The 13,578-nt window shown below is 30.2% G+C and overlaps 2 protein-coding genes across 3 annotated transcripts; both read left to right on the forward strand.

Annotated features, from left to right (window-relative positions):
* The first annotated feature begins 357 nt into the window (after positions 1-357).
* Positions 358-4,687, forward strand: LOC126834696 (thiamine transporter 2-like). 2 transcript variants are annotated; one of them, XM_050566803.1, is made up of 10 exons: positions 358-604; positions 693-991; positions 1,073-1,243; positions 1,307-1,520; positions 2,174-2,275; positions 2,544-2,671; positions 3,661-3,763; positions 3,895-4,075; positions 4,159-4,300; positions 4,479-4,687. In XM_050566803.1, exons 2-10 carry the CDS (start codon positions 866-868, stop codon positions 4,593-4,595), a joined length of 1,284 nt encoding a protein of 427 aa, XP_050422760.1. In that variant the 5' UTR covers positions 358-604; positions 693-865; the 3' UTR covers positions 4,596-4,687. The 2 variants fall into 2 exon arrangements, with proteins under 2 accessions (XP_050422760.1, XP_050422759.1); XM_050566802.1 differs by having other exon boundaries at positions 569-991.
* Positions 4,688-4,798: 111 nt separating this feature from the next.
* On the forward strand, positions 4,799-9,519 carry LOC126834697 (uncharacterized). Its single transcript, XM_050566804.1, has 9 exons — positions 4,799-5,602; positions 6,106-6,196; positions 6,458-6,610; positions 7,147-7,282; positions 7,993-8,120; positions 8,223-8,345; positions 8,434-8,598; positions 8,668-8,898; positions 9,353-9,519. Exons 1-9 carry the CDS (start codon positions 5,504-5,506, stop codon positions 9,472-9,474), a joined length of 1,248 nt encoding a protein of 415 aa, XP_050422761.1. The 5' UTR covers positions 4,799-5,503; the 3' UTR covers positions 9,475-9,519.
* Positions 9,520-13,578: the final 4,059 nt, after the last annotated feature.

The raw sequence follows: 13,578 nt of genomic DNA on the forward strand, positions 1-13,578 counted from the left end.
CGTAGAAACACATTTAGGAGGGCTATTCATTTTTTTTAAGCTTCCTTAATTTTCGCCTATGGACACTTACACAAGTGTTAAAAAAAAAGTCCAATAGCTAATATTGTCTGTTTATGGATATTATAATATATATTTATACAAAACATTTCGCAGAAACAAAAAACGACGAAGCAATTTGTCAGTATGTACATTTAAGATTGAAAGGTCATATTTTAGATAATATGATGTTACATATATACATACATAAGTACATTGCTATTTAGAAATAGGTAACACGCAATATAAAACAAATGCGCAGTATTTAAATCATAGAAGCCCAATTTGTGAAGTGCTACTTATTAAAATTTAAACATTTGGTCAGCTAGAGTAGTAAAAATATACACAAAAATTGAAACGCAATATTCTCGATTCTCACTGTAGTTCGTATTTTTACTATAGGTCATAGGACATCTTCCGATTTCCGAATAGTGCGGTTGCGCTTATCTTTTATTATTATTTTGAATTTTCTTTATGGATAAAATAAATCATCGCCCAACGCCCGGTAATCATCTGTCTTATCTCTGCTTTAAGTGTATAAATACTGAAGTATCTGAAGATGCTTGCTGTGGGTGCCAAGTTGAACTATATTCTATAACGTTAATATATCATTAAATATTTTACAATATATAAATTGCTTTACCGTCAATTTTTAGAGTACACGTGGTTAGAACATTCACCTTGTCAAACATTATTAGTCAATATACATGGATGATGAAACACTACATAATTATTAAACAACATTAAAACTCCACATCGAAAAGAAAACGGAATTCCATGTTTTTAAATCAGAATTGTGCATGTTTTGAAAACGATATTATTGTATAAAATGGAGAAATGGTTGTTTCAGTCAATATGGATTGCCATGTTTGGATTCTTCAAAGAGTTTCGCCCCGAAGATCCGTATATTACTCAATACCTGACCAATCCTCCTATGAATTTTACAACGGAAGAAGTATGTTTTGCATAATTCATTTTAACCCAACTGTTATTTAGTGAACATTTTTAACTCGAGTCTCGTTTGTCATTTTTTTAGATCGTGCAAGAAATATATCCAGTAGCCACCTACACGTGCGTTATGTTGACAGTCATAGTGTTTTTGATTACCGATTATCTTCGTTATAAACCAATTGTGATACTCAACGCTGTATCTAGCGTAATGGCTCAATTATTATTGATTTTTACCAGAACCATTACGTCGATGAAGGTATTTGAATAATACGTTTGCCAATATTTACAAATTTAAAATTATTTACTCCATATTATATAGGTAATGGAAGTTTTTTATGGAACTATGACCGCTTGCGAAGTTGCCTATTATACTTACATTTATTCTAAAGTAGAAAAAAAACATTACAAAATTGTATCTAGTCACATGAAAATGGCTTGTTTAATAGGCCGACTTGTGTCTGCTCTAATTGCTCAAGTATTAATTGATTATAGTATATTAACAGTGCCACAATTAAACTATATGACACTAGGTGGTAAGTAATTTTATGTTAATAATATTATATGTACATTTTTCAAAAGTGAATATAGGATTTTACTTGTAATTTTTTTTTATTGCCATGACATGCAATTATTGATTTTTTAATATACATTACCAATAGATGTGTGAAATAATTATTCATAATGATGACACAGTAAATACAATTAGTTATCCTTATGTTTTTATTGTAATTAAAAGTTAAGATTATGCTATTTATTTAGACAATATATGTTTTAAAAACACTTCATTATACAATTTAAAATTTAATTGAGTTTTTTCATTTCGATTATCATTTATCATTAATGACAAATTTAAATTGGTTCCTACTTTTTTTTTTTTTAGACGTTTTGTGGCATCAAAAAATTTCTAAAATATTTTAAAGTGAATAATGTATCTTAAAAAATGTACAATTATGATATTCTGCTGAAAAAAATATTTTTTATCAAAATACCTATTCTTAAAAAAAAGTAACTTATAAAATAATGAGTATTTGTCAGTATGTTTAATCTATCTATCTAATTTAAATTTTTGATCATTGTGGCAGTTTCTTAAGGGAAAAACAGCCAAAAATTATAAAATATTATAGTATTATTATTATAATTGATATTAGTTTAAAACATATCTTAATGTGTGTATTTAATAATTTAGGTGGACTTTGTTCTTTACTATGGGCTTTTGGATTGCCATCCGTCAAAAGTAGTTTATATTTCCATCAAAATCCAGAACGTACTTACATAGGTGAAACGTCGAGTAAGATTTTAATATTGTTTTACATTGATGTGTTTTTATTCTTTATGTTTATTTTTTGTCTGGAACTAAGTTTTATTTTTAACTGCCAATCTGGTTTTTTCATGTAGCGAGTCTACAGATCAGAAATTGTATCCAAATGTACTTTATGAAAAGTAAAAAAATGTTGTTGAATTTTAAGTAAACAATTTTTGAAAATGCTTGTGACCTCTCTGTCTCTTTTAATTATAATATGAAATTAATTGATGTACATTTAAATTTGTTTACACAGGAGTCAATGTATTCGACACTCGTACGGTCTGTCAACGGTTGTGGTTTGATTTTTACACCGCTTACTCCAACCCTTATGTTCTTCAATGGTGTATATGGTGGTCGTTGGGCACGTGTTTTTATAGTCAGGTTTGAATGGTTTATAAATTTGTTTTTTTGAAAATAATACAAGACTAACTATTTTAAAGTAGTTTATATATTCGTTTAGAATTATATGAAATTAACTGTTTTTGTTAATGTATAGAATGTTGCCATAGGTGTTTGATCTGCAATCTTATGCAATTGTATAACATTTGACACATAAAAATCGTCATCCGCCCAGAAACTCATGGTAATTATTTGTGTATTTTAAATTGAAAATGAAGGCATTTTATCATAGCATAATATAGTTTCTACATATTATTACTTAAAAATGTATGTATTATATGTATATTTTTATGTAGATTGTATAAATTATCATACAGCATCAATTGATTATAATGACATTGTCTGAGATCTCCATTATTTTTCATACTATTAAAATGAAGTGATAACTTTAAAAAACATGTTTATATTTTTGATTTGTTAAAATATTTTTATTATTGTTTTCAATGTATAATTTTGTGAATTCTTTATAAAATTGCATGAGATTGGCTTGAAACACTATATTAACTAACGAAAATAATTACATAATTATAATATTGTGTTTTTTAATTATATTAATTTATTATGTTTATTAGGGTGGTTAAAATTTTCATTTTTTTATATTTTGAAACTGGCACCCCCTCAATTTTTTTGAATTTATTAATAAATTATTATTTAATGTTTAAACTATGATATGATTGAAATAATTGTTTACTTTTTTTTAATACAGGTTCCATTAAAATGATGTCCAACAAAACTTTAATTTAAATAATTGATTTTAACATTTTTATTACTTAGCCATTAGGGACCTATGATTTGTATTTCGAAGGTTTTGTGTCATGTGTTCTTCTTATCGTTAAATTCCGTTGAAATTTGGCATAATCATGATATTACAGATAAGAAAAAAATGTAGGGGGTGCCAGTTTCTAAATATCAATAAAGTTGAAATTTGATCCACCCTAATGTTTATGTTATTTTAAATGTTGACCTTCTAGTTTATGTGCTACATTCAAACCTTATGGCAACAAATATATGATGATGGTACAGATTTACAAATAACTGATAACGGCTACGTGGAAGCCGTGTACACAATTATAAGTAAGAAATGCATATTTTTCATTCATTAAAAGTAGATCAAAACTTTAAATTTTTATGTTTATTATTTTTTACATCATTACATGAAGCTTTTATTAAATTATAATAAAATTATACTTTTTAATTGTTTTAAGGTACTCTCGGGGTCTATTTAGTCGGTATAATAGCTGTACCAGGCTGGTGGCTTATAGGAGTTCTTACGTTTAGTCAAGCAATTTTACTATTTAAAATGGCTCAAGACCATTTATTGTCACATGCTTATGTTGGCTATATTATTTTTGGAACGTTTTACCACGTAATGTCAACTGTAGCAAAGTGAGTGAAGTGTATAATGCAAACAAGCACAATGCAATAAGCACAACATAATAAAGGATTAAATTGTAAATAAATTGTTCTAGTTGTGAAGTAGCCAAAAACATACCAGAAGATAGTTACGCACTGGTGTTTGGAGTTAATATGTTTGTTTCTCTGATCCTTCAGACTTTCATGACTATAATTATAAACAGTCCTATTGGACTTGAACTAACCATTAGGACACAAGTAAGATACTCGCTACAAATAATAAACATGTTTTTTTGTAAATTTAAAATACTTAAACATCCAATTTGTATCAATTCTAGTTATGCAGTTGACTAGCAAGCTAGATGTACAGTCCTAAGCTTACACCAAAAATGAAAAAAATCTATGTAAAATTATTTTCTAAAATTATATTTTTCAGTTTTATGTGTATTCCGGTTGTTGTCTTATCATTGGAGTATTGTACTTGATAAAAGCTACAGTCACGACTTATAAAAGCCAAATGAAAACGACCATTACAGTTTCTACCAATCATTGAATTATTAATAATAATAGTAATATTGCATACCCAAATGTGTTGACTCTTATGTGACTTGTGTTAAACATAATAAAACATATTTTTATACAAACTTTATTCATCATAATATATAGTCAATTAGAGAGACTTAAATAGCTTTGGTCCTACTCCTCCAAATTCCTTTAACCTCTTATATCCTTCGAAAAAACCGCCAACTAAACCGGCATAGCATCGCATGGCTTTTCTTTTTTTGGTTAACATACCATTGAGGATATGTTACGCGCTTGTGTTTGGAGGGAAATTGGTCAGTTAAAGTTTGCAATGATTCTTTCACAAGACATTAGCATATCAGGCCTATGATTTGTACCAAAATAATAATACATACATAGCTATTACTAATAAGATTTACAATGAGTCGCAAGTTATTTTTTTTTTTTATAAATAAAAATATACTTTTTGTGCGTTGACAATAATTGCAACGAGTACTGTTATACAACGTACGTGGTGTTTTATGCCACTCTGTTAAAGAGATAATCGGCGCGTGAAATCTATAGCGGAAAATTGTCGAGAAAAAAGGAAATTGTATAAACACAATTATGCGACGACTGACGACTTGGATTGTTAATGTGTGCATAACGGCCGGGCAAACGTAGGCTATTGTCTTCGCGCGGTGAAAATGTATTATTATCATAATAATAATTATAACATGAACATCGAACAATGAAACCAAACTGAATTGTATTGTTTGTGTTCTTATAAAAACTCCATGCTTGTACTCGACGAAAGTTATTTCTGTAAACGAATTCGGTAACGAACAAAATGCGGTTCGCGTGTAAATCTTACAAATATTTGTTTTCAATGTTTTCTGTTTAGAATTAATTGTTAATTCGACGCCAGTGTATATTTTATTGTTAACGATTGCCGTTATTATGGTGTCTAAAGTACAAGTTTTCGTGTTACTGTGCTGTGCAGTGACCGCGATCGTATCGTCGTCGATTTCTCCAAAAAATATCCAATATTCAAACGCAGTAAATAAATATTGTAACATTATAATAATTACACGATTTGTTTTTTTTTCCATTGTATTACCTTCCGACTTAACACTATATCTGATACTACTACTGCTCCATAAACATTAAATGTAAAGCACGCGGAAGCAGTATTCCTAGCCTATAATAAAAGTTGTTTTAAAACTCGTAAAACAGTTTTTATTAAAACAACTTTGATAATTGGATATTTCCTATAAATGTTTAAAAATAACTGTCTAAATATAATATTTTGAAATAGTTCATTGATTTCTTCAAGTCCTAGTTAGTTTTAATAATGGTGGTTATAAATAAAAGGATTTAAATAAATACAAGATTGAGGGGGCAATGTCTCTTGGCTCTTTGTCTTCCCTTGATCCTCCCCTGATTAGATCCATATTTTTAATACACATCTTTATATTATATAAAGGCAGGGATTTGGCCACTTTTACCAATTTTAAAATATTTGAAAAACCTTAAAGACTTAATGTTATGTTTAAATTTAGTCTGACAGCGGCAGATCGTCAAATAACTTTAGAAGCAATAGGCTTACAAGAGGAGCAAAACATCAGTCCATGTCAAAAAAACAGAACCGACGTGAGTAAAATTATCTAACGCCCATTGGCGGAAATGTGGGAAGGGTAGAGGTGAGATACCACAAAACATACATTTTATAGATTTTATTTTTTATCGAGAAATTTGTTGAATATGATCAATTTTAAACAATCCTAATTTGAACTTACTGTGTTTTGAGTATGCATAGTATAGTCTTCCAAACATTTCCGCCAATGCTAACGTCCCATTCAACCAAAATGTTATAATTTTCTATAACCGAATTCATCAATTATATTATACTAGTGCTGTCATTGTTTACAATCGTGCAATTTGAAAACCAACCATGTTACTCATCGTCTGGCGACTCTGGCATTTGTATGACCTCCGCAGAATGTCACCAACACCTAGGAGTGCCAATCGGATCGTGCGCCAATTCCTATGGGGTTTGCTGCTTATGTGAGTAATTAAAAGATTTATTACATATGACGGTAGTATTTGAAGACGTATCTTACATTTATATATATATATATTAACAACACATAAAATATGTGTATGCATGATACGAAAAGGGACCTCTTATCTACAAGTCGCAAACTCCAAAGTGCAATAACTCATTTTATATATCTACAAACATGTATCAGGTCTCGAGTTGCTCAAAAATCATTCATGATTCAGAAAATAACACTAATTAAATTTTGGAAAATGCCGACAAGAAGTTCCTATTTGCTTTGCGCGTCACGTATTGTAAATTAAAACAAATATAAATAAAATTGAAATTATTTTGTTTTTTCTAAAAGTGTATAGGTATACCTATGATATTTGAACTTTTTTATTTGAATGAACTATTTGTATTGTTTAAAAATATTTTATATGAATAAAGTATCGAACGAGCTAGGTAATAATCGCTCCGTTTTACTCGAGCAATCCTCCCCATATAAAATTAATATTGTATTATAACTGCCATTATGAATGCTCTCTTTTTGCGAATGTAGCCCTGACGACGTGCGGTCAAACCATTCGGGAAAACGGTACTTACTTCGTAAACGCTGGATATCCAGACGGTTTAAATGACACAGGTACTTGTCAAGTGACTCTGCACAAAGCTTCTCCGTTTATTTGTCAGTTTAGGTAAGAAAATATTTTAACGATATTTAAGAATAATAAATAAGTTTTTTTTAGGACGGTAAATAGTTGTAACAGTAATAGTAATATACATAATAATAAGTGTGTTTTTTCTTTGTGATACGAAATTTAAAAATTATAACCATTAACCCAACGAAATAATTAGTTGACTTATAATAATACAAATATTATCAATAGTTTACACCTAATTGGTAATAATATAATTAAACGGTTATTGTTGGTAAATCAGTATTTAATGAAGAAAATCAAATATTTTAATACATATATTATAATTATCTAAAGAGATTATGATAATAGTAATACAACTTTTATAAAAAAAACAACTGATCGTATGTAATTTCTTCGATTTATTTCGCTCAGAAGTTTTCCTGAGTAAAAATAATTTCCAACGATTTTTCCCTGTGCTTTATAATTCCAGACAATAGTTTTTTACTCACCTCCGATGTTTATTTTTCCTTGTTGCACACGTGCTATCTAATATCTTCTGGAGGGAGAGTATAAACAAAAATTGACAAGTTATATTTAAGAAAACGGTGCTCCATTTTTTCTACTTTCTCCATATTCCTAAAATATTAAGTCACTTCCTCTTTCCGTACGCCGAAATTGTATGTCCGTAATATCCGTAACGCAAAACCATTTACACGTTTGGTAAAACAATAACAAACAAAATTCAGTTTTGTCTATTTATTATTTAGGTTAGACTTTGAACGGTTTGTCATTTCGGGGCCAGAGCCTATTAACCACCAGTGCGATAACGATCAGTTCATTGTGTCTGGATCAAATCCCGTGCCTGTAATTTGCGGCATGAACACAGGAAGTCACAGTACGTACATTTTATACTTTAGAAATATTTAGGTGGCCGTTCCCACATAGACAAGATTAGGCAAACTGCAAGGAGGACTAAAGATTTATTTTATCTGTTCAGTGTACGTTGATGCCGGCACTGGTACGAGCCCTATCATACTGACTATGGTAACAAGTGGTGTTCAGTTAAAAAGAAACTGGAAAATAAAGGTCAGCCAAATCGCATGCGATTCTACGACAAAAGGTTAATATTTAAACATATTTACAATTTTTCAACTCTTTATGTATCTTTTTATTTAATAATCGTAAACGTTGTATCTGACATGTTTAAGCCGATACCGGTTGCCTACAATACTACACCGGGATATCGGGCACGGTCAGATCGTACAACTACGAACCTTATTCGGGCCTTCACTTGTCCAATCAAGACTATACGATATGTTTAAGAACCGAACGGAATTTTTGTTCTGTACAATACACCGCATGCGATGATCAGAGTGAGTGCCAATAGTGTAAAGCTAGATAATAATGATTTATAATCAACTATCAACCGTATTTGACCGCAGTGAATAACAGAAGTCACGCGTTCACGTTGACCGGAAACACTCTTGGCCAAAACGCAGTGCAAGCAAACGTAGGTAGTGTCGGGTCGAGTCCATGCAACTCAGATTATCTCGTTATACCGTGTGTCTCGAACAAACAAGGGCCCGTGGCTTCGGGCATGAACACTTGTGTGGACCGACTTTGCGGTGGAACTTTAAGTACAGACTACACTACAATTCCAACGGCTATCATAAGTAAGCAATCGATTATTGTTGTTCATATACTATATTATGATCTAGTCTCGGTGCATCATGGAATACCTACTAAGCATACGCCTTTTTAAAACTTTTAAAGCTCCCAGAGTGTTTGGGGAAAAAATTATAAACGTTACTAGGGGTGGGTAAAGGTATGTCTAATTAGTTGACGACATTTTTTGTGAGCATTGATCTTCCCTAGCCTCCCTTTCTCATCTAGCTACACCAATGGACTTCACACAATATTAGGCGAATGTAGTTCCCTCGGGGAACACAAAATGATCACTAACCTGACCTGATTTTTAGGTAACCTGTTCTATAATTGGGAGTTAAACTAGACCTATGTCATTTAACATGATTTTTTAGTGCTCGGTGTTCCATCAAAAGGGATATACTGAATATGGCACAGGCTTGTACCGGATTTTTTGTTCTTAATTTATGTTAATTTTTGCAGGCAACGTACGACCTTTTCGATTGTCGTTTCACACGAACGGAGTAGAAATGCCCAACGATATGGGCAATCGTGGATTTTGTTTAAATTACATTCAACAACCGTGTAACGCAAATTACCCGTAAATTATGATTTTTACACACGATGGATTTTTATTTAACAAATTGTATGTATGGAAAAATGTTAAGTTTATTAATTTTAACAAATATATATTATACATATAAATAATTCGTTAATACATAAACTTATAAAATATTAGGCGTTTATAATTTGATTTGCTGCGTAACCGGGAAAGGCATACAAAAACAACCATTACGAATAATAATATTGTTATACACACTAGAATACCGTAGAACTTTGCTTTGCTGTTATTGAACAACACATGTTTTAACTAGAACGTACACGGATGGAAAATCGAATTGAAATAGCTATATGTCGGTTTCCTACAGAGGGAAAAATTCAAAAGGTCTATGATAAATTGCAATAATAAAGATGTACGCTATACTCGGTCAAAGGTCGCGATGCGTCTCTACCGAAACCTGCCGGTGATTTTTCAACCTCTTGTTTGGTCGATATTTTAAGTTCAGCGTCTATCTTTTCCTAAAGTAATGTTCGAATCGTGACAAAGACTTTGCAATGACTCTTGGGAGTGATAATATTATTGTATACATACTACTACTAGTCGCTTCAAATCCGCTGTATTGGGTATGTATTGAGTGATAAAATCATAATATAAAGTCACTTTTTTGTGAATCTGGTTAGCCAATTATTCCTTATTATGCTGGGTTTTTTTAATGCGGATTTCAATATCATCATACAGCCGGCGCATTTGATAGGCAATTTTAGTACATTGATGCGTTTTATTATTTAATTGCCTTTTATTAAACTTTTTAAAATGTAATCTATATAAATTATAATTAATATCCCCTAGGCTTACTATACTAAATTTAAGTACCTTAGAGACAGCCCCCCTCTCCAGAATTTCTCCAAGTAACCTTATGCATTTTGCAAATAATGTACTTTGTTAAGAATATGAAGGATCTTCTCGGTGGTGTTCAAACGTGTTGAAACATTTTCAATTCGGAACGCACTAGTTCACAGCGTCTATCGAAATAAGAACCTATGTATTTATGTAATATGTTTTCCTATGTACTTATTGTTAAATGTAAAAAAAATGTAAAAAAGCCGGACCGAAACAAGTTAAACCGTCTGACGTGTTTCGGCAGCAATTTCTCATTGTAACAATAAGTACAAGGCATAGACACTGGTGTTGGAACGATGGACAATAATTGGGCTGTATTACATACATATTAGGATCGGAGGAATCATCTTCCGCAACGCACCAGCCAGAGTCAATTACTATTACCTTTAAAGCCCTTTCACAAGTATTAGCATTGGAGAGATTATGACCACAGCGTATCTCGAGACAATATCGGGAATTACGCCATCTATTATTAGTCTATCCAATAGTTGTCAATTGATTTAAATTAACAAAGTTAGCACAGAGTATCACAATGCTATGTGAGCAGTTCTCCGCATCTGACGTCCACAGTGCAACACATAGAACGGGACCTCTGATTAGGTTCTCACAAATATCATTCAATTTATGTTAGTCACCATAATATTATTAGTAAATTCCGCATCTCGAAATAAATTGCATGGTATAATAATGATTTCTGTTGTAAGCGGCATAACTCAAGAGAAATTTATTTAAAAAATTAAAAACACTTTTTCTATATAATTTAGTTGAAAAAACCTTGTTTGTACTATAATTTTGTCTCAAAATCACTACTAACAACTGAATAACGTATAAAATGATGGCACGTTATGTATTATCAACACATATACTATAGTAATAATGAATAAAGAATAGAAATAACATACATAATAATAATAATAATAATAATACATGATGTTCACGTACGAGTACTAACAAAAACATTACATTTTTTTTAAGCGCATTACTTACATTACGAGATAATAATAACCAATAATTTCGCGTGTAGTGTAGTGTGTAGGTACGTGAGTGACTATTTTGTTAACAAAATACAATTTGAAAAAACAAATGTTTTATACTTTTGTATATTATTATTATGTATACAATTATGTTTCAACTTGTACGATGATCTCTATAGTTCAACATTAAAAAAATTCTAAAAAAAAAAAGACAATTCATATATTTTATGTGTAATAATATATTATAAATATATTTATACAATACCATACACCAAAGCGCACTATAACGGCCACAGTCAATTCGATGTTAATAATTATTATATCTGACATTTTATTTGATGTCCACATAGTATTCGAGTATATACGTATATATTTATAATAACATTTTTTGTTAAAACTTGATAAGCCAGTTAAAAATAATCAAAGATGAGTAAGTTTATAAAATAATAATAATAATAATAATGAGTATAATATAGTATTTATTGTATAATAATAACAATGTAAACAAACGAATCTAGCTCAAAAATCTACTTAATGATTCAGTCTTAAACATACACTTATAATAATAATAACAATATAACCAATATATTATGTTATAAAAAAATTAAATAAAAGCATTGCAGTAGTTCGATTTTTACCTAAGTGGCGCGCCCAAGAATGTCAAAAATGTATATAAACCCCTTCCCCAAATCCCCAACTCCAAAAACGAATGTTTTTTTTTTAATTTGTACCAATCTATATTAATTATATTTGTAATGTATATTTCTGTCAATAAAACAAGTCCTGTGAGCGCCACAGATAACAGACAAAATAAAACAAACAACAAACTATAACCGTTGAGTTAAATTATTCATTTGTATACTTAAATATTATTATGCATTTAAGTTATTGAAGAAAATAATGCCAAAATGAACAATAATAAAGGATTTGTAAACATTGATTAGTGTATCAACGTCCAGTATTTTTATTCGCAATAATTTTCTAAATAAACGTTTACATTATGTTTATCAGTCAGCTTTCTCTAAAAGAAAGTTCCGCCTTGAAACTGTTATGACATAATATTATACTGAAACGTTGAAAATGTGATTTACCTTTGATCTATAATTTTGTATAATGCTAGTACAATTAGTATATGATTAGAAATTGTTTTGGTTATAATGGTGCAGAATGATTGCGTACTGGTGATCAAGTGTAGTTTAATCTCAACTCAAAGCGTTCATTTTTAAATTAAAATATTGGATTTATAAATGCAATTTACAATTTACAACAACATAACGAAATCTCCGCCATTGCACAAATACCATTGCATTAAATAGATTTCAACATTTTTGCTAATACTTAAGTAAAATTGCTAGTTGACTGATCATGGCCAATGTTTTGAAAAATTAACAAATTATAAACAATGATGTAATTGGATGATAACAAATAAAAGAGTAATCAACGGCTGAACGATTTTTTTTGGAATATGTTTATGTGTGATTATTTTTTATCTATGTTGTATCTTTTTTAAAATTATTTTTACTCAAGACTCCTTCAAATTTGAAATTATATTCAAAGGATTTATGAGGACATCCGCAGGAGTATTCTTAGATAAGTTAGATAACCCAAAAAGTCGCAATGCGAAACATATTTATGTACGCAATAGTATGCAAAAATGACGGATCAAATGTTTTTCACTTCTCAGCCCAAAGTAAACGATTTAATTCATATTTTTTGGGAATTTTCGGGGAAATTCGATACGGCCGTTTCCTTTTATTTATTCCGTCCCGATATTTATGATGGATTTCGATTTAACGGAACAAACAAAATGTAAAAACGATTACCACTCTTACGCGTGTATATAGTGTAGGTAGTATGTGTACAACATAATATAGTTCAAGTGCGATTAATCAGTTTGTACAAGAGGTCATCGTGATTCGTGAAACCGGAAACGGGTCGGTCACGCGATGTGTACAAAGTACATACTATTATAATACATTTAATGCGTTTAACAAACCGATAACTAAGTAGATAACTTTAAAAAAAAGAATATTAGGACGTATTGACCGGATTTTTGTTTTCGACATAGGTAAGCGTTTAGACAACTATAGTTAATATTATGACATTAGAGCGAGTCAACTAAAAAAATACATTTAATAAACATACAATCAACAACATTAAATGTATACAATAACGCTATTATCACAATAACTGCGCGCCTAAAACCTATAGGGGTTTACTGGTAACTTTTGTAATACTAATTTTTTCCACTAAAATTAACTACGATCAAAATT

This window comes from Adelges cooleyi, unplaced genomic scaffold (assembly GCF_023614345.1).
Source record: "Adelges cooleyi isolate 19-005CV unplaced genomic scaffold, UGA_ACOO_1.1 ACOO_flye_CR_arks_rails_tigmint_CR_PRNA_21, whole genome shotgun sequence".
Taxonomy (NCBI): Eukaryota; Metazoa; Arthropoda; class Insecta; order Hemiptera; family Adelgidae; genus Adelges; species Adelges cooleyi.